The 19,859-nt window shown below is 34.0% G+C and overlaps 1 protein-coding gene across 1 annotated transcript in view; it reads left to right on the top strand.

The window, feature by feature from the left end:
- homer (protein) overlaps nt 1-16,636 on the top strand; it is a 338,645-nt gene extending 322,009 nt beyond the window's left edge. The window contains exons 6-8 of the mRNA XM_071590608.1: nt 2,690-2,871; nt 7,465-7,625; nt 13,452-16,636. Of these exons, the coding sequence (XP_071446709.1) occupies nt 2,690-2,871; nt 7,465-7,625; nt 13,452-13,637 (529 nt within the window). The 3' untranslated portion in view covers nt 13,638-16,636. The remainder of the gene's footprint in view (nt 1-2,689; nt 2,872-7,464; nt 7,626-13,451) is intronic.
- The last annotated feature ends 3,223 nt before the right edge of the window (nt 16,637-19,859 follow it).

Raw genomic sequence — 19,859 nt, 5'->3', positions numbered from 1 at the left:
CAATTACTTTTGGTGTTTATGAAAATGTGAGAAGAGAGTACTTATTTAGCTTGAGGATACTTTATGCTCAAAAGAGGTCAAGGAGGACATATAAGTGGAAAATAGAAGTGTGAGTGATGCTTGGGAAGGAATAATTACTGAATTTCTGTGCAAGTATGTTATCTGATACTGATTCCTGTGGTATACCATATGCCGCTAATAGTGATCTATGTGTAGTTATATGTATTGTAATCTGAATTAGTTCTTTACATTGGAATAACTTTTATCCATTTGGAAAAACAATCAAATAAACGCATTGAATTGCGCATTTTCCCTTTAACTTTAACTTGTCAAAAATGTGATGAATGCATTGGACAGTGAACTCCTCACCGATGATGATTAAACATTTCCCATCACAAGAAAGCTTATTTTCCTATTGAATAAATCCTTGATTTCACTATATATCACTTGGTTCGGCTAATCTTATGTTATAATCAAACAATTAACCTAAAACATTTCCCTTGGAATTAACATATTCAGTGTCTTTCAGATTCAATGGATAATTTGCAACTCGAGCCAAATTACAAAAATAATTAGCTACAGAGAAGTTATTGATACTTTTACAAGTATTTCAATATCTTCCATCGGGAGTGTAGATGAAGAAATTGCATTTCTGATTCCAGAACTCAAAATCTCTACCCTACTTGTTCACAATTTCATAATCAAATGCAGTTAGAATGATCACCCATCTCTACAACTGTACTGCTGCAATTTTTGGATGCCCTTCCTTTCTCCAAAGAAAATAGGGTGCCACAGTGAAATTGATGGAACTTTTGAAATCCAAAATCTAATGTTAAAGCATGCCTTACTATCTGAAGAATGTATTTTTGCCTCCAGTAACATTTTTGCCCCATCTCCTCAGGATGATGCATCATATATCAGTCTCAGTGGAAGTTTTGGGTCATAGTCATGCATTAGTAACAGTTTCCTGGAGCATAACAATGTTTTACTTTCCTGGGAGACCTGCAATAATTCACTGACCCATCCCCGGGCTATATATGGCAAGCCTTTACACAAGCCATGCCAAGTACATCGTTTGTGTAAAAGGTATCAGGAAAAGTTTTAGAAGAATAATGTATTTCAGGAATTGCTACAATGCCTCTACATTCTTCAAAGTACATCCTTTTAACATTACCACACTTTTGCCAGTGGGTTTCCCATGACTAGAAGGTCCTTAAGGGTATGCAAGCAAGCTTCTATGATGGCACTAAGGTGGTGTCCTTTGAGGGAGGATTTCACTTTTGGGAATAGGAAATAGTCTGCTGGTGCCAAGTCAGGACTGTAAGGGGGTTGCAAAAGGCCTTTGATGCGTTATTGAAGGTCTTTGCAAGCAGACATAGAACTCTTCTTTCCGTCATCCATCAAGTCCTTCAGGATGAGTTTAGAGTAGATCTTTTGCATTGCTAAATTTTCATTGATAATGGTGTGCACTGTCATCTTATCAATGCCAATATGATCTGCGGTCATGCACACACTAAACCAATGGTCTCATTGAGCACTTCACGCACACATCAGGAAAAAAATTGTTACCGATACTTTTTATACAAACCTTGCACAGATACATATTGTGCATAATTTCACAGGACTAAACGTTTTACTCCTGATGATAACTAGAGGAGTGTACACACTAACAGCTCCTTCTGGATTCATTTTATGAATGTTAAAGTAAAAAATTTTAAAGAAAATTTTACAATTTTTGATTGGCAGAGTTCCTGATTTAATATTTTACTGATTATGTAATAAATATTTTGAATCAATCTAAGTAGTTATTGTTTGCAAAAATAAATATGGTTTATAACATTTCCATACTTCATAATGCTTTGCAAAATATGCTGGGGACGAGCAAAATTTCCCAGCATCCATAATCCTGGTTGCATTGTATGCCAGGGTGAAGTATGAAATGCCACCTAATGTTTAATGAATGTAAAGTTTAATGAAGCACATACTCTGGTTCTAAAAATGTTTGGTCATTTCAAAGGTAGCATACTTGAGAACATGATTTAGCAACTATATAAAATGTTTATTTTAGTCAAAATTCTAAGTGTTCCAAAACATTAATAATTGCCTATGTCATACTTAGTCTAAGTTTCAATATGAACCATAATTGATGGGCCTTTATAGGTTTGCCGTGGAGTTGTTAGCAAAAACACAATTTGACATGCTGATTTTTAGGGAAAATTTTGAAAAGTACATAAATCAATACAATATTTTGCTGAAAATAACTTTGGGCTATCTTTTGACATGTAAACCTCCTTTTTTATGGACATTTTGAGTGAAATCAAAAGGCTCAAGGGAAATTTTGGCCCAAATCTGCAGAAATGAGGTAACCCCTTTATGAATTTTAGCTTTTTAATCCTGATTATTTATCAATATTTGGTAGTTTGCTAAGGATATTTTCTCTTGATACATACTTAATGAGACCAAAATGAAATTATTTCATTTGGTTTTAGTGATTAGCTCAGCATGAAAATTTTATTTAGAAAGATTAATGCCGAAATGCGTAGTGTTTAACTATAACTTTGCGAAAGAGATAGTTTGTGAATGTAATTGCATAAGTAATTTCCCTGTATTTTATGATTGCCAAAATGTTTTGGGGTTTGTGTGCAGGCCATTTATTTATTTTGAATTGCATGTATCTTACTTTTTACAGTTCAGCTAATGCCAAGAAGTGGGAAGTTGAATTATCAACCCTGAAAAATAACAATGTTAGATTGACAAGTGCCCTCCAGGAAAGCACAGCCAATGTTGAAGAATGGAAAAGGCAGCTGCAGTCATATAAAGAAGAAAACCAGCGAATGAAAACAAAATACATTGAACTTGAGGCAGCAAAAGGTATGTCTGACCTTATCTCATAGTTATAGATTTGCAATATATTTGAATAAAGCAGATTTATGTGTCCTATGCAAATAATTGGAAAAATATCAAAATGGAAAAAAATGGAGAATTGAGAAATTTTATCAGAGTTCACTAAAATGAAGTTAACACACATGTCATTTAATGAGAGTAGTGAGATTCTCCCAAAGTAGAAAGTTTAAGTTAAACAATAAAGTAGGGGAGAATAAACTCTAGCAGGTGGAGCAGATCATGCAATTGGGCAGTATTTTAAAGAAAAAGAGGCATATTAGTGGAAATATTAGGAGAAGAATTGTGTGAATGAAAAAATCAAGGCAAGAGAAAGAGAATTGATACACGGTACAAGTCTTGTACACTAAGTAAATGTGTGAAGAAAAGATTTATGGTGGGAATGGAGAAGAGAGCTGTGTTGATGTTAGACCTGATTTTTGAGGCAAGGCAAAAATCTACCTCATTAGGATGGATACCTTGAATATTAAATGTGCATAATTTATTGCATCTGTGTAGTTATAACTTTGGACAGAGAAAGGTATGGAGTGGTTTACCAGATATTAACCTTTTTCTCAGTGAAACAATTTTTTATGAAAGGCAGATATAGTGTGCGTTCAATCAATGCAAGTCCCTGGATGAATGATTTTTAAAACATTTAGTTTGCATGGATAACATGGCAAATGAAAATAGTTGCAGCAACATATGTGGCTCACTTGCCCATGGCTGAACAAAAGCAGTCCCAATTGGATGCATGTCAGGAACAGAAAAAACGCTTGCAAAATGACCCTGGACTGTTTTCAAAGGTTATTGCAGGAGATGAAAGCTGGTGCATTGGCTATTACCATTAGATGAAGTGGCAATCAAGTCAATGGAAGAGTTCAAAGTCACCATAGCCAAAAAAATAGCATGGGACAACTTATGAAACAAATGGAATGACCCCACTTACCCACCCACCCTATTCACCTGATCTTGCCCCGAGTGACTCTTTTTTCCCTGGATAAAAAATTTTTAAAGTTAAGCATGTTGAGTAGGTGGACAAGGTGAAGAAGAATGTGATGGATATGCTGGAAAGTATTTCAGGAATGCTTCAAAAAGTAGATCACCCATTTGGATCAATATATTATGGCCAATGGAGAATATTTTGAAGATTTTTAATGCTGCTCTGTTTACAAATAAGTGGAAAAATTTTTACCAGAAAATTCCAGTTTCTTTTGCACACTACTTTGTAAAAGACAGTGAAGAGGCAGTGGAAAAGATCTTGGGAATTGTAGAAAGGAGGTGAATGAGAAACTGGAAACTCATTAAGATCTGGATAAAATGGCCGAAAGACAAGTGTACACATGTTGTTTCAGAGGAAGGAAGAAGATGTAAAAGAGGGAATAATTAACTGAGAACAGAAATTATGGGTTAGAGAAAATACGCATGGGATGGAAGATAAGACTAAATATACAGATAAGCTATGAAACTTATTTAAGAAAAGAGCTGAAGCAGATGGAGCATTAAATCAGGTTCAGGAGAATTAAGAAGGTGAAAAGAATATATAGAATGGCTTTATGATAGGGAACACTAAGAGTAATATGATTTGAGACTATGAGTAGGAATGAAAGATGTGTTTGGCTGTAAAGCATCATTGGAGAGAGATATGTGGAGAAAAATGAAAAAGTGTACACATTTTTTATATCTTTGACCACAATAATCATTTGCAATATTGGTATTATAGGGCAAGTATAACTAACATTAATACAAATGGCATGTAGTGCTGGGAGAAATGAAATCGGAAATAATAGAATCTTAGAAGAACGGAACCATAAATTTTAGGAATATGGGATGTTGATGAATAAGAGGAAACCGAAAATTGTTATAATAGAAGAAATGCATAGTATTAATTTGGAAGATGGAGATGATGAGCAGGTAAATGGTTTGCTAGTATTGGTAGGCTAATAGTTCGGTGAGTATTTTAGGAAAATGATAGCAGATGATAATGCTCTGCATGAGAGAGATAAGAATTTCCATGGGAAAAGAATCATTTAAAAGATAGGGATGCTGTCCTGTGGGCTGTCGAGTAAATATTTGTAGATAATGCTGCCAAAGTGCTTTGTTTGGATTGTTACATTATGTGAAGCAGAGACTTGAATTCTCCAAGAGATACAACAAGATTAAAAGTCTTAGGAATGTGGATGTCGAGGAAAACAGAAGTGATAAAAAAGATAGAGGTGAAATAGGAAAGATAGCATGAGGAATGAGGTGTTAAGATGAGCGAAACAAGAGAAGGAAATTGATGAAATGATTATAAAAAGAAATATAACCTAGATTGAACACTGCAATAAAAAGGAATTACTTTTGATGAGTAGAGTCAATGGAATGGTGGATGAAGGAAAGAGAGTCAAAAAGGATTCAGCTGATATATGACATCAAAGCTGGAGGAACACGCACAGTTCTGAAGAGAGCTGCTGAAAACTGGATGGGATGAAGAAGACTATGATTAAACCTGGCATATAGACAGGAAGACGGATGATGATGATGTTTGTAACACTACCTACTCAACCAAACTCTTAATCCTTAAACTTTTTCTGGATATAGTAAAAACCTGGTACATAAACTGTAGCATTCAATTTATAACACATATTAAAATAGGTAGGGATGCTTTGGCTTGAACAATTATCATGTATGTTTTTGTCAGAAAATGATTTTTTTTTAGCTGATGAAAAACTAAATCTAGCTAATAATGGGTCATGCATATGATGGCATTTTTGTTTAAAAAATTCCACTATTAACAATAAACTCATGGTAAAAATCTTAATTCAAGGTCATATATTAATGACTTCCAAATTCTTCATGGATTATATGCTGCATTTTTCCATCTGCAGCAGCCTTCAACATCTCACCTTTTCCTAATGACTGCCCTTATTCATTAAGGTTACTCTTTTTCATTTTTATTAGTGCAGTTTCATGGATTATTTCTTTACTTTCAATAAAATCAGCCAGGGTATGTACGCATGTGACTGCCTGCTAATTCAACCAAATAGATTCAAAATCAGCCCATTTCTGTTAGACGCAGGGCAAAAGTAGATTGATGTGGAAGAAGTAATAGAAAAACAGCCTGTACAAATGAGCTCCACAAGGATATAGGCTGTATACAATGAACTATTTTTTTCAGGAGAACAACTACCATTAACACCCATATTCTTGAAGAAAACTGTACCGTATTAAAATAATATATTCAAATGATATGAATTCTTTTGCATATTAAATTCAATTTTCTCTAAACTTTGTATCATCTATTCTGGAAAGGGGTTATTTGGATGATCAGGCATTTAGGAACTCCCTAAATGAATAGGGATGAGTAAAAATCATTTCAGGTCTTTCATGTCTACCAAGATTCAGTGGATTTTATTGCCTATCTAGCTGTTCCTCTCCAGAACAAGTTAAATATAATTAATAAAATCGACATGCATATAAGTTATCTTGAGCAATAATATGAAATCAATATTTCCTTAATTTAGGATACAAGTAAAACCATAAACACAGTAACTAACCTGAAGGTCGGTTTGGTAGATGATGATAGAGTTCACCCAGTACTAAGCCTGACGGCGTGTGAAATTCACACTTCAGGATAGGCGGGCCAGTTCCTTTCTATGTGCCATTTATTGTTTCCCAGGAAGATCTGTTTCCCAAAAAATCACATAGCATGGGTGGAGTTGCAGTAGTCCAATGCTCTACCCCTGGACTACCACGAACCACCGGATACATGTAAAAAAAATGGATACATGTATTAAATTGAAATTCTTTAAGAACATTTTCTTTGGTTAATGCTGTCATGAAATGTATACAAAGAAACCAAGTTAAAGCATTAAATAAGTTCCCTCAGAGGTACTGCACCTCTATTATTTTATGGTCTTTTGAATCCCATAGTACCGTTTCATTTTATATTGTATTTTCAATAAAGAAGCAATCAGTTATCATAATTTCATATTTGGCATGTTTTCATGAGTGTCTCTATTTTAATTTGTCATGTTCTATATTTATGTTTCCTTTTTTATGTATTTTAATTGTAATTTGCTGTTATTCATTCTATATTATGTTCATTGTAGCATGATTGCAAAAGTGCAGGGCCAAACAAGGTCGAAATGATATTATTTTTGTACTTTGGATAAAATTGTAAAAGGGAAAGATTTAACAAAATTAAAATTCATATTTATCATTTGGATTTCAATAAATTAGTTTATTTAATAAATTTCTGAGAACTTAGTTTATCAAAACTTATTTTTTGAAGTCAGGTATGTCCATAATTACAAAAGCATGTTTCATTGTGGAGCATTAATGAAAGTTTTGAAGTTAAGATGCTAATCTTTTGTTCAAAAGGGTTATAAATCACAATTTTATGATGGTAGTTTCTACCCAGAATATTCTAAAATTTATCAAAAGTAGAATATATAATTTACATAATTTGTAGTGTTGTGGAATATAAAATATAAGATTAGAACATAAGAATGTTAGTAGAATATAATGTACATAATTTCGTACCAAGTGTAAGAATCTTTTGAATCTAAAGCTGTAATTTTATCATCAATATATCGCCAGGAAATGCCGAAGCAGCAGCTGAATTAAGAAAGGAATTGGCTACATTGCGAAGTCGTGTAGAAGGTCTTGAGTCTCAGTTGAAGGATAAAGATGAGGAAGTGCGACGTCTAAGCAAGCAGCCTCCAGATCAACAAGGACGACCTCCTGAAGACCGAATCAAGGTATACATATGTCAAGCTTAGCACAGGAATGAATGTCATGTAGGTAACAAAAGCATCTTCAAGTAATGCCATTGCCTAAGCAGCTTAAGCATATTGGGATTGTGTAGATGTGTGGGGAATATTAAGTTTTCTTTCCTTTTTTTGAATAATGCTAATATCTTTATTTTCTCATAACAAAAACAACAATTAAAATTACTTTCATTTTATTCATACTGGCCTTTTCCAGGATGAATGAATGTGCACGTTGGGACCTTCTTGAATGTACAAAGGTCCTTTTGTGGTGCAGGCAAGAGACCTTCCTCCCTCACCTCATCATAACTAGAAAGGGTTATTTCTTGAAGAATGCCTTCCATTTTAGCAGATGGCCTACTGATAATCTTACTTTAAACAAGTCAATTGCAAAGGAATGACTAAGGGATACTTCTAGCTCACCCCACAGCAACTACAAATCCCTAAGGCAGTTTGAAATTAGTTAGCATCTGTTAGTTAGTTGAAAGCATGCTACTGAGAGGCTTAAAGTTAGGTGAGGTTGCTAACACCGTATATGACTGATGAGACTAAATTATGAATTACTGCTTTTTCTATCTCTATAATGAATTTTGGCCAACAGTTGCAATGCATCATAATTGAATTATTCAAAATAAAAACTTCAAGTCTAATTGAAGATTATCACAAAAAATGTGAATGGAATGTTTCATAGTTCATTGCATGAAAAAAATCAAATGAAAAACACAGAATCAAGTAAATTTTTTTTATTTTTTCATATTAGCAGCCGAATAAAATTACAACATTTTTTTTAAGGAGAGAAGTTCAGTCTTTCTAAAAATTAAATAAAATTTCCCTAATTTCCTATCCTCTCAAGTTAAGTTGCTTGATCATTTTGGTGCCAAATTGTAAATTATGCAAGTGAATCACTTGAGTTTGACAGAAAACATTTTCCTTTGAAATTTTGCTAAAATATGCATTAATTTTGTTAATTTGCCTCTACCATTGAAACAAAAGTATAGGAGGAAACAGGAGTTGATAGGAGGGACCTCAAGCTGACCAAGAGATTAGTGGACAATCCAACAATTGAATAATTGCATATTTGATTAATAACATTCATCTCCAAATTCTTCTTTTGGGTATTTCATACATTTTATTCAGTGATTCATATGGTCCTTTTTATTAATATTTCACTTTTCTTTCATTATTTCCAGCAGCAGTATTCATAAAATCCTTGTTGTAATTTGAGTCCCTGCTTAAGCTTCTTTTCTAAATGAGAGTTATAAAGCAAGGAAAGTCATAAAAAAAGTCTATTTAGACTGTATTGAGACATTTAATTTATGAGAATCCTTAATACGACCAAGCACATGCCAAAATAATCACGGGAAGAAGTGAATATTTTCGTCATCAGAAGTGGGTCTTTCAATTCATTCTTTCCATTTCTATCCTATTCTTTAAAAGGCTATGTCATCAACCTCTTTTAAGTCCATCAATTAATTTGTTATAAAGTCCTATAGGGTTTGGTTCCATTGTAGTTGCCAGGAGTATGCCCACAGGGCTAATGAAAATCATCCTGGCGTGTAGTATCACATGATTCATACCTGAGCTTTTTTCCATTAGCAGACTAATTGTTTTTAAATGGAAGCAAACAAAGAAAAATATGTAAGCAAGGCACGGATATCAAAGTACCATATTTCCTTGCCCATGAGATGCAATATTGCATAAAGTTCGCTGTAATTTTTCAGATTAGAATGAACAAAAAAATACTTGGATCAGACAAAAAAGAATCAAAGTATTTAAATGTTAACAATAAAAGTAAAGAAATTGAAATTTTTACATAAATAAAATAGCAGCTTTATGAATTTTTATTCATCATAGGATCCCATAAATTTGTAATCACTACTGCTAAAACATTGCTGCAATTTTTTTGTCTATGGTTGTCACTTTGCTCATACACAATGTCATCTTACTTTCATCTAATGAAAGACGTAATCACTCTCACTAAAAACTTTCTGCCAGAACTTTTTCAACCAATTGTAAACCCTAGAAATCAATGGCTGTTTCATTCTGCCCGTCATTTTGATGCAATGAGTCGGTGCCTAAAACAATTCTTTCATATTCAAGTGGCAGTTTTTGTGCCTTTGCATATCTTGGGTCAATGCAAAGACCATTTCTCTTCATGAATCTCTCATACGATGATTTTGTCTCAGAAAAATCAGCAATAGATTTACCTATTGCTAATTTTTTTGCTTCAGTTCGAATCATTTTTGTTGAAACAGTAATCCAATTCTTCTCATGATTTATTTTTCAGTTCTTAACATGTTTCTCATGCTTTGGCCATTTAGGAGCACACAAATAATGATGCACACACATGAATAAAGCACTATTCAGTGCATTATGGAACTTCACACACAGTAAACAGGCAAACGACTGAAAGTGTTTGAAATTGAGTGGTGGCTACTCTCATAGCAAGCACTACGTATATATGAACGGAGAGGTAGTACTTTCCGAACGACCATCGTACAGGACCTGTACTTTTCATTTAACATTCCCTAGGGACAAACATGGATGAAAATGTTAAAAAGATCTCTTTGCATTGCTATCCAAATTCATTTCCCTAAGAAATTTCAATATATCTTATGAAGTTTTGGTATTGCAACTAGGTCAAGTCATGGCCTTTTGTGTAAACTTTATGTTCAGGTAGTGAGAACAGGTAACAACGTGAGGATGATATACTATTGTAGATTGATATTTAAATTTTAAGTGAAAGCAATATTTAATTCAATAATTTCAAATGTAATCACTGGTATACTCTCCAGTTTCAAGGATTTCCCCAACTAAAACATTTAAGGATTATGATCTAGTAGCATGTCCATTGAGATTTCTGAGCAAATGGCATATAGGAAGTAAATTTAAATGTTAGCGCAGACCATATGTATTGCAGTAGTTTGTCTAGATACTCCTCCATTGAATTATTAGCTCAATATGTATGTTCTTTCTTGAGCAAAGTTTCATCATAGCCCAATGTTACTAAACCTAATCATAGTTTTCAAGATTTCACTGATGTAGATTTAATATTTACTGTGGTACCAAATTTATAAGTAGTGTAGCTAGCATTGACAGAAATAGGCACTTAGATGAGAACATTATGCTCTTCAGTATTAAACCTATGGAAATTTGATCCATCCTTCCTTTAAGAAGTAATCTCTTTTCCTATGAAAGTAGAAGTTTTTGGATACCTGGCACAAAAATAGTTTATTTGGATTTAAAGAGATTGAAATATTCACTGCAATTGTGATTTTATTTTGATTTGTTGTTGTAGAAGAAGTACTTTATTTCCTGAATCAGTAAAACAGTGGTTCCAATTAATGCAGCTGATCCATCAAAAAATCAGCTTTGATTGCTTGTTAACAATATTAGTTTTCATGGAATAATTTCATCTTTAGAATCATTTCATACACAAAACCTCTAAAACTGCAATCATCCTCTATGAAAGGAAGAAAGGTATTATCAGTCTAGAGTCAAAAATCTTTTGTATTTTTTTCTGTTACTGCACCAATCTGTTTTAATTCATTTTCTTTTCTCTCCTGCTTGCTTAACATCATTTGGGTAGTATCAAGGTCTGGCCATGTGAATTTCTGATTGGTGAGGAAGTTCTATTCTTCTACTTTCCCTAGATGAATTTCATTACATAGTTAGCTCAATTTTTTTATTTGCGAGAAGAACTATAAAAAAGATTCTTTTTGAAAACCCTGTAATCTTTATTAAATATTCTTTACACTTTGGAATTCCTTTACAACCCATTTCCATTGTAGCATTTTCATAAAAGAAGAATACATAATTCACTCCTTGCATAAATGGGAACAAAAAATGTTTCCTCAAAAGAAGGGGCGGGTAGGAATTTCTCTCAGAATCAGCGGTTGAGAATATTCAGAAGGTAGGAGAAGGAATCAGATCTGAAAAAATACAGACTAAGGCAGACTGCAGGTGGTAGGTAAATGTTTCAAGAAACAAACAAAAACTTGCTCATTTGATTCAGATTATATTTGTTACTAGTGGTTAAAAACCAAAAACAAAGAAAATGATGTAATTTATATTAATTCAATAGAAAAAATCTGTATATCTTGTCTGGAAAAATATGATCAAATGGTAGGGCCTAGCATTATTATAAATTATATAAAAAACATCAGTAGTTCATAGAGAGCTGCAATAATTTTAAATTAATAATTATAATGGTAAACTAAATGTTTTTGAGGAAAATAACATAAATATTCCTTAAAAGAACCTAATATGGAGAAGTCTATTAAGTAATGGTACATTTTCTCGCTTAAAACTATTGGTATCTCAATTTCAATTGCATGTAACTGTTACTTCCTTGATGGGAACTTTTGAATATTGTTTAAGCTGCTAATTATAGATTTTTAAAAAACTATTCTGAGGTATTATTGAGTCAGATCTGTTAAAGCAGTAAATTAATATTTTCAAATTTTGAAAAGAAAAATTAACAATGTATATGTAAGCTGTCTAATGGAATATTTTTCACAGTAAACTAAATGTTTCACCAGCAGAGTTATAAGGTTTTGCCTGATTTATGGCATATTCTCAGCATTCAGTTATTTTTTTAATTTGATGAAATTTGGCATGATTAACTAACACCCCTAGAGACAACTTTACCCCTAGGGTGTTTGAATCCTTGAAAAACGCCCTTAATTTGCAAATCATTAAATCTTTATTGGAACCAATAATTAGGCTTATTTAAACATGCTGAAGGCCTCATTTAATTAAATTGTTAGCCCATACATGCACGAGGTCTGTCCGGAGAGGTTCCAGCCTTGCAATATTTTGTGAAAAATAGCCTACCTAGAACAGTGAGGCCTCCCTTTGAAGTTTTCCCCTTGGGGCCTCACACACTTATCCCAGGATCTCTTTGACTTTTCAAAACAACTGGCAAAGTCCTTATTTGGGATGGTCATTAGCCACCTTGTCGCATTCCCTTTTCCTTGCCAACATCAAGAAAATAATAGTGCGGTAGCAGGGACCTTGCTCCAAGCCACAAACAATGCTGGAGGTTTTCTATACAAGGTAATGACTGGAGATGAGTCATGGGTCTATGGCTATGACCCTGAAACAAAAGCCCAGTGTTCCCTACATTTGGTTGATGAGATAAAGTAGAATGCGACATTGCAGCTAATAGAGAACAGATAGTAGTAATTTTCCACTAGATAAGTTTTATGTATGACCTGGTTTCGATGTATTACATTATCTTCAGGTAATAAAATGAAGGCCTTCATTTTGTTACCTGAAGATGATGTAATACATCAAAACCCGGTCATACTTTAAAACTTGTATGATGAAAAATTACTACTGTCCGTTCTTTATTGTGTTAAAATTCCATCACATCACGCCTGAAACTACTCTAGTTGAGGCAGCTGATGAACATTCCGTAAATGGATTTCGCCCATTGTTTTTTAAAGTAGAAGAGATGCTGGGATAAGTGCGTGAGGTCCTAAGAGGAACACTTCAAAGGGAGGCCTCATTGTTCTAGGTAGGCTATTTTTCTCAAAATATTGCATGGCTGGATCCTTTCCGGACAGACCTCTTACATATATTACATCCCTTTTCAGACTAGAGTAGCTATTACATGGAAACTGTGATAAGTTTCAAGCGGCCATGAAAGCATTTTGCAATTTAGTGGTGAGTTTATCATTTCAGATTGTAGCTCAGATTGTAAAACCTGGACATTCGTTGATTTGTTTCTTTTTATTAGTTAGGCCTGGGTAACTTTTATCATTGATCAATTCCTAAGACTGAAAAATAATGTATTTTACTGAATATTTTTAGAACCTGCAAGATAGCAATGCACAGCTGACCAGCGCCTTAGCTGCCTGCCAGGAACAACTTGAGACAGCACTTGCAGCTCAAGAGTCACAACGTCGAGTGCTTGACACAGTCAATGCCCAGTTAGCACAACGTGTTCAGGAGCTGGCCAATATCCATCGGGAGATTGCAACTGCCCTACAAACGTGATGCGACTACCTTCCCCCACTCCAGCATCATCTTTCCATGGGCGACTCAGGGGGTGGGGGAGTTATTCCGATAGGAAAAGGAAGAAGCATCATCTTGGAGGGAAGGGAGGAGACTATTGTTTGACCATTTCCCCTGACCATACCCCTGGCCACTGCCTAACCTGAGAGCACTCCTAGAACCATGTTTTCACACAATCTCATAGCCTCTTCACAGTTGAATGTAGTCTTCCTTTTCCACTACAAGAAATGTCTGCTCAAGAAGTAACATTGGACCTAACCTTCTTCCTAGTTTCTCTTTTTGCCCCTTCCAGAATCTCATTTACAGGCAATGCATGGGAAGTGATAAGTTCTCCCTGTTGTTATTATACTGAACATAATTCTTAGTCCTGGATGCTCAAATAATTTTCTGTCTCTTATGCCTGTATGTATTATGTAGATCCATGTTATCCCCCATTGGTATTTTTGGTGATTTGGTGTTACTATATCCTGTTTTTGGTGATAGAAAGAATGAGCAGGACACTTCACCCATGTCTTGAATGTTGACATAAAAGCCATCTTTAAATATGTAGTGTGGGCAAGATTCTATTTGATAGTACTTATCTGTGGAAGTTGATATTTGCATTGGCATATTGAATGTTAAGTCAGGCATCAGAAAAGGGTGATTTCTTTTGTGTCTGATGTCATGAACTTCTGGAAATCTGTCTGTCTGTAGAAACATAGGGAAACTTGAGAGTCAAATCCCTGGAAATCTCTGACCACTTTGCTTCCTAGCACTCAATGCACTAAGCCCCTTAATTGAGGAAGGGATAACAGAAGAACTGGATGTGTGGTAAATCTGTTCTTCTAAAATATTGATATTGGAAGTGTTCTGTACATTGTCCTCTCAGCACAAATGAAATGCTCTCTTGTATTGGTCAAAGTGCCCTCCAATATATGTATTTGGGCATGATTATTGTTGTAATCTGTGCTCAATAATTCTGCCATATTGTTTACTGTTATGTTACTCAGGAATTTTTATGTAAGCATGTGAAGTTGCAAATACTGGCAATTTTTATACAAGTTTGTTTTTTAACCTCAAAGAAGAATGATTCAAAAAGCAAATTAATCCCAAAGGAAATTATACTTCAAATGAGTTTAACATAAATTGAAAAGTGTTTTATACCTTTACCAACTAATTGCAGGAAAATTAGCTGTATTAGTAAAAAGCATTCTTCACCAGGAATAACAGTACCATATATTTGGGCATGTTGATGTATGCCATTCATGAATTGTAATCGGAACACCCGAATAGTGAGTTTCAAAGTTGTTTTAGAAAACTTTAGGAGTTTTTAAAGATATTACTGTTATAGGGTATGCAATTTTGCATGTTAGGTGATTGTTTAAAAGTTGAAACAATTGAGTATCAGAACTAAATATACAGGGCTGAGTACCCAGAAGGCTTCACATTGACATGATTGAGGACTATGCATTAGATAAATGCAATTCCAAATGCCTTTAATCCAAAATGAAAACTCTTTAAAAACTTATTGATACTATTTGGTTAGTATAAAAGTTTTGCTCCTGTTTAACATTTAAACATTGAAAAAATGTGACTAAGGGTAACAGGTCTTAGTTGATTGGTGAGGTAGTCTTCTCAACTGATCTTTGCCTGCCATTCAGTGTATTTAGTTTATAGTATTCCATCATCAGTTATTAAATGCTGACTACAAAAAATATTGCATTTGGAGCAAGAAATTTGTTCCAGTGGCATTAAAGAAATTTTTAGCATCTATTAATCCGAAAGAAAATAAATAGATCCTGCTTATGTATGTTTGTGTGCATAAGCATGTATGTGTGTAAAGTTATGTATGATTGTGCTTGCTGAAAGAACAAGTCATTCTTTTCTGTTCATATTTCTGCACTTTATGTGCCTCTTCTTGCCATGTTGGACTGATTTATGGTTAAAATGAATTATATTTAACTGATTATTGTGTACATTTTTCTCTAGCTTTCACTGGCAAAATTGTCAAAATTGCAGGCATTTAAGTGGCAATGCATATTTTGATGATCTTTCTCTTGCAATTGAATTCTCATATTTCTGAGGGATGCTCAGTAGCAGTGTGTAGTTTTTAAACTTATGCAATGTTATGTTATTTGGCTTTTAAACATTATGTATTTTATCAGGTATAATTCTAGTATCATTAAAATTCATCATGTGCAAAGTAAGTGGGTGGTGGAAATGCTGTGGTGAATCATTCCACTGTTTTGTAAAAGAAGACTGAATTATTTTGTTGAAAGGGTTGTGTGAGTGTGCTATATGTGAATATACAAGATGTTTTGTGGAATGGTGAATGGCTATAAACAATGGATAATAGTTTTGATTTTCTTTGAAATAGGCATTATATTTAAATGTCTCGGCATGAGGTACCTACCTATTAATTACCAGTATCTGTTATTATGTTATATATTCATAGCAGTTCATTTTTTAAAATCTGTGAAAAGTTTTATCCTGGGATCATTAAGTGATGATATAACATATTATTGTAATTCCGATTTTTAACATATTCCTTATATTGTAATTTTTCAGCCAGTTTCAAGTACTTACTCAATACCTTTACCTCTCAGAAAAAGTATTGGCATTAAACATATACTTCTCAAATATAGTTTCAAGAATCTCATAAAAATTTATGTGGTATAGGATTTTCACTTTGCTTGACCTACCTCATGCTTTTGGTGATTTTAAATGCATAAAATCAATACAAAGCATGTTTATGAAACAATAATAATTGGTTGTATACATTTCAGTTTTTCTGCATCACACTTGTTGAGCTATTTTGATTAACAAGTATGACATGGTGCTTTTTCATATAGTAAACATGTTGTAGCAGTCATATATGACATTTGTTGAACTCTGTGTGCATGTGTGTATGTAAGAGAAAATGTGAAGAAGATTCTGTATGTCAGTGGTAGCAAACATATTGTTTTTTTTACTTCTGTATGATTCAGAAAGGAAATTAAAGATTGGAATGATAAAGATGTCTTTTTTAACTTAGATAGCTTGAATCTAATTACATGGTTGCTCTTCATTTTCCTTAATGCTCATGATTTGTATTTATTTCACATAACTCAATTCAGAGTCATCATGAGATAAATACTCTCAGAAGCACTACTCTTTTCTTCAATCGATTTTTAATGGTTTTTGCAGAGCAAGTATTTGATTCCATTCTTAACTCAGACATGCTATAAAATTGTATTACTTACTGTAAATGTATGCTTATTTACAAATGCAGAACTTAATTCTCAGCATTGCCCTACTATAAAATATTTTTTGAACTCCTGCTTGGCCCTTTTGAAACACAGAAGTTAGTATCTGCCCTACTGCAGTGGTATTTTATGAATGATGCACTGTGAAAAACAACCACACGTGGTGAGATATGACTGTCACCCTGCACAGGCACAGTAGTGGAGGGTCTGACCTTCAACACGCACCAAGTGCCAAGCGCCTGCAAGCTTTCGTTCAGGCTAGATTGTGAATTTAGTGGACTCTCATTAAGTGACTCAGTGCAAGCGTAAAATGCAACGAACGATTGAACAGCGGTGCACCATCCAATTTTGTGTTGGACTGGCAAAATCTTGTACAGAGACGTTGGGTATGATTTGCCAAGTGTGCAAGGATGAAAGCATTTATCACAAGCTGCAGTTTTTAAGTAGCACAAGCTCTTCAAAGATGGCCGACAGATTGTGGAGGATGAGCCCCTGGCTGGACGACCATCAATGTCAAGAACAACGACAATGTCCAACATGTGCGTGAAGTGCTGAATTCATACCATTGGTTAAGAGTGCACATGATTGCAGATCATATTAGCATTGATAAGATGACAGTGCACACTATTATCACTGAAAATTTGGCAATGCGAAAGATCTGTTCTAAACTCATCCTGAAGGTCTTGACCAACAACCAAGAGCATAGTTGAGCATCTGCTTGCAAATACCTGTAATAACATCGTGACCATTCCCCAACCCACTTACAGTCCTATTACTCCAGTTATATTACTCTTTCATAGCATAAGTAGTATGGTTTCAAATACATATTTTTCATTAAAATTGCACCAATATCAAACAGATATTAAAGCAGCCAGACTTTAATTTATACTTATCTTATGACAAATTAACTAATATTTATAACAAATATTTCTAATATGGTTCTGGCTCATGTCACTTTTTAAATTCATGTTAAGATTCAAAGATCTAATTTTTTGTCTTTCCAAGCAGGGTATTGATAAATACTGTATCATATTGCATTAAATATTATAATTAACTTATTTTAACCGTGTGCTGATTTTGTAAGAAACGCAACTTCAAGCCATCATTAGAGCTATAGATATTTGAGGAATAGTGTGAAAATTTACCTCCAATCCAGCAAACTTTCCTTTTATATGCTGTAATGTGTGGGGCTTGAAGTTCCAAATGCAATTATTATTCTAATTTCTTAGAATCATCAGATTTTTGTTAGTGTCCCTTTTAACATGGGGTCTATTTCATAGACTAAGGACAAATTTAGACAGCTTGGGCAGACACAATTTTAAAGAAAATTAATTGCGTGGAATTTATAAGTCTTAATTGGTCAAATTCCATGAAATGGAATTTTAAGTTATTAATTTCATTTTGAACAAGAAAAGTAAAAAAATAATATATCTTAATGCAATATTTACAATTGAAGTTCAATTTTTCTAGCTAAAAATTTGTTTTTTGAAGTTATTCTAAACCTTTTTACCATGATATAAGTCATTGATCATGGGTGCTGGTGAGAAATTTGAATGATATAGTCACATTTTGACAGTGTTTATATACCTCTAGGAAAAAAATTGTTCTGCTTCAGGAAAATGCTTGCTAAATAATCTTCAAATACCATTAATTAATTAACACTCTCTAACTTTTGGGCAATCATACCACATGCATCCCAACAACATCTAGCAAAGGATATAATTTCTAGTTTATAAAGGAGCACCAACGATCATATCTTCATTTTTTGTTTGTCAATTTCGTAGATCATCAGGTATGATATACTCACATTGGGAGTCTGACTCCCTCTTCATTCTTTTGCTGAATTCAATAATACACCCTTCTAAAGTACATGCGGGGTCCCAGAAGTACCTGGACTGACCTAGTTGTTTAAAATATATCGCTGTATTAGAAATTAAGCATCTATAAAGCATATGTTTCAAGTTGTAAGATGCTATTTTGTTTAGTATTTGTTTGGCATTCATCAATAGTGAACGCTTTCAGTGAATTTGTGAAAATGGAGAAAATTGGTCATCGGTATGTGATACAATAATTTTATTTGAAAAGCCTCAGCCCAACCAATGTAAAAGCTGAACTGGATTCTACTCTGAGTGAGTCTGCTCCTTTGTTTACAACCGTAAAATATTAGGTAGCAGAGTTTAAATGAGGCCGTACGGGTTGTCCAGACAAGCATCGCATTGGTTGACCAAATGAGTTGACAACTCCAAAAACGGTGAAGAAAATCCAAAATTGTTGCTGGATGATTATCAACTGAAAGTGCACAAGCTAGAAGACATAGTAGGCATTTCAAAAATTGCGGTACATCGCATATTAACTGAAAATTTGGACATGAGAAAGCTACAGGTATGAGCAAGATGGGTGCTGCGTATGCTCACACTCTAGCAAAACCAGTGTTTTGAAGATGTTTCAATTGAGTGTTTAGCAAAGTTTCACAGACACAAAGCAGAATTTTTGCACCATTTCATAGCCATGGATGAAACATGGGTCCATTTCTTCACACCCAAGACAAAAGAACAATCAAAACAATAGATTCAAAAGGGAGAACTGACTCCAAAGAAGGTAAAGACCATTTCATCTGCAGGCAAGGTCATGGCGTCGGTTTTTTGGGATGCACATGGGATGATTTTCATTGGCTATCTTGAAAAACTATCAATGACTAGTGTTATGCAAACTTATTGCAACGTTTGAGTGAAGAAATCAGGCAAAAGTGGCCGCATTTGGCTAAGAAGAAAGTGTTGTTTCATCAAGACAATACACCAGCTCACAAATCCGGTATTGCAATGGCCAAAATTCATGAATTAAAGATTAAATTGCTACCAAATGCACCCTATTCACCAGATTTAGCCTCCTTGGATTGTTTTCTATTTACAAACTTGAAAAAATGGCTCAGTGGTCAATGATTTTCCAACTGTGAAGAAGAGGAGGTGGCAGTTAATCGCTA

Source organism: Hetaerina americana, unplaced genomic scaffold (genome assembly GCF_022747635.1).
Source record: "Hetaerina americana unplaced genomic scaffold, ioHetAmer1.1.p SCAF_1, whole genome shotgun sequence".
Lineage (NCBI taxonomy): Eukaryota > Metazoa > Arthropoda > Insecta > Odonata > Calopterygidae > Hetaerina > Hetaerina americana.
Note: the sequence above shows the minus strand (reverse complement) of the source record. Positions and strands in the feature narration are given on the sequence as shown.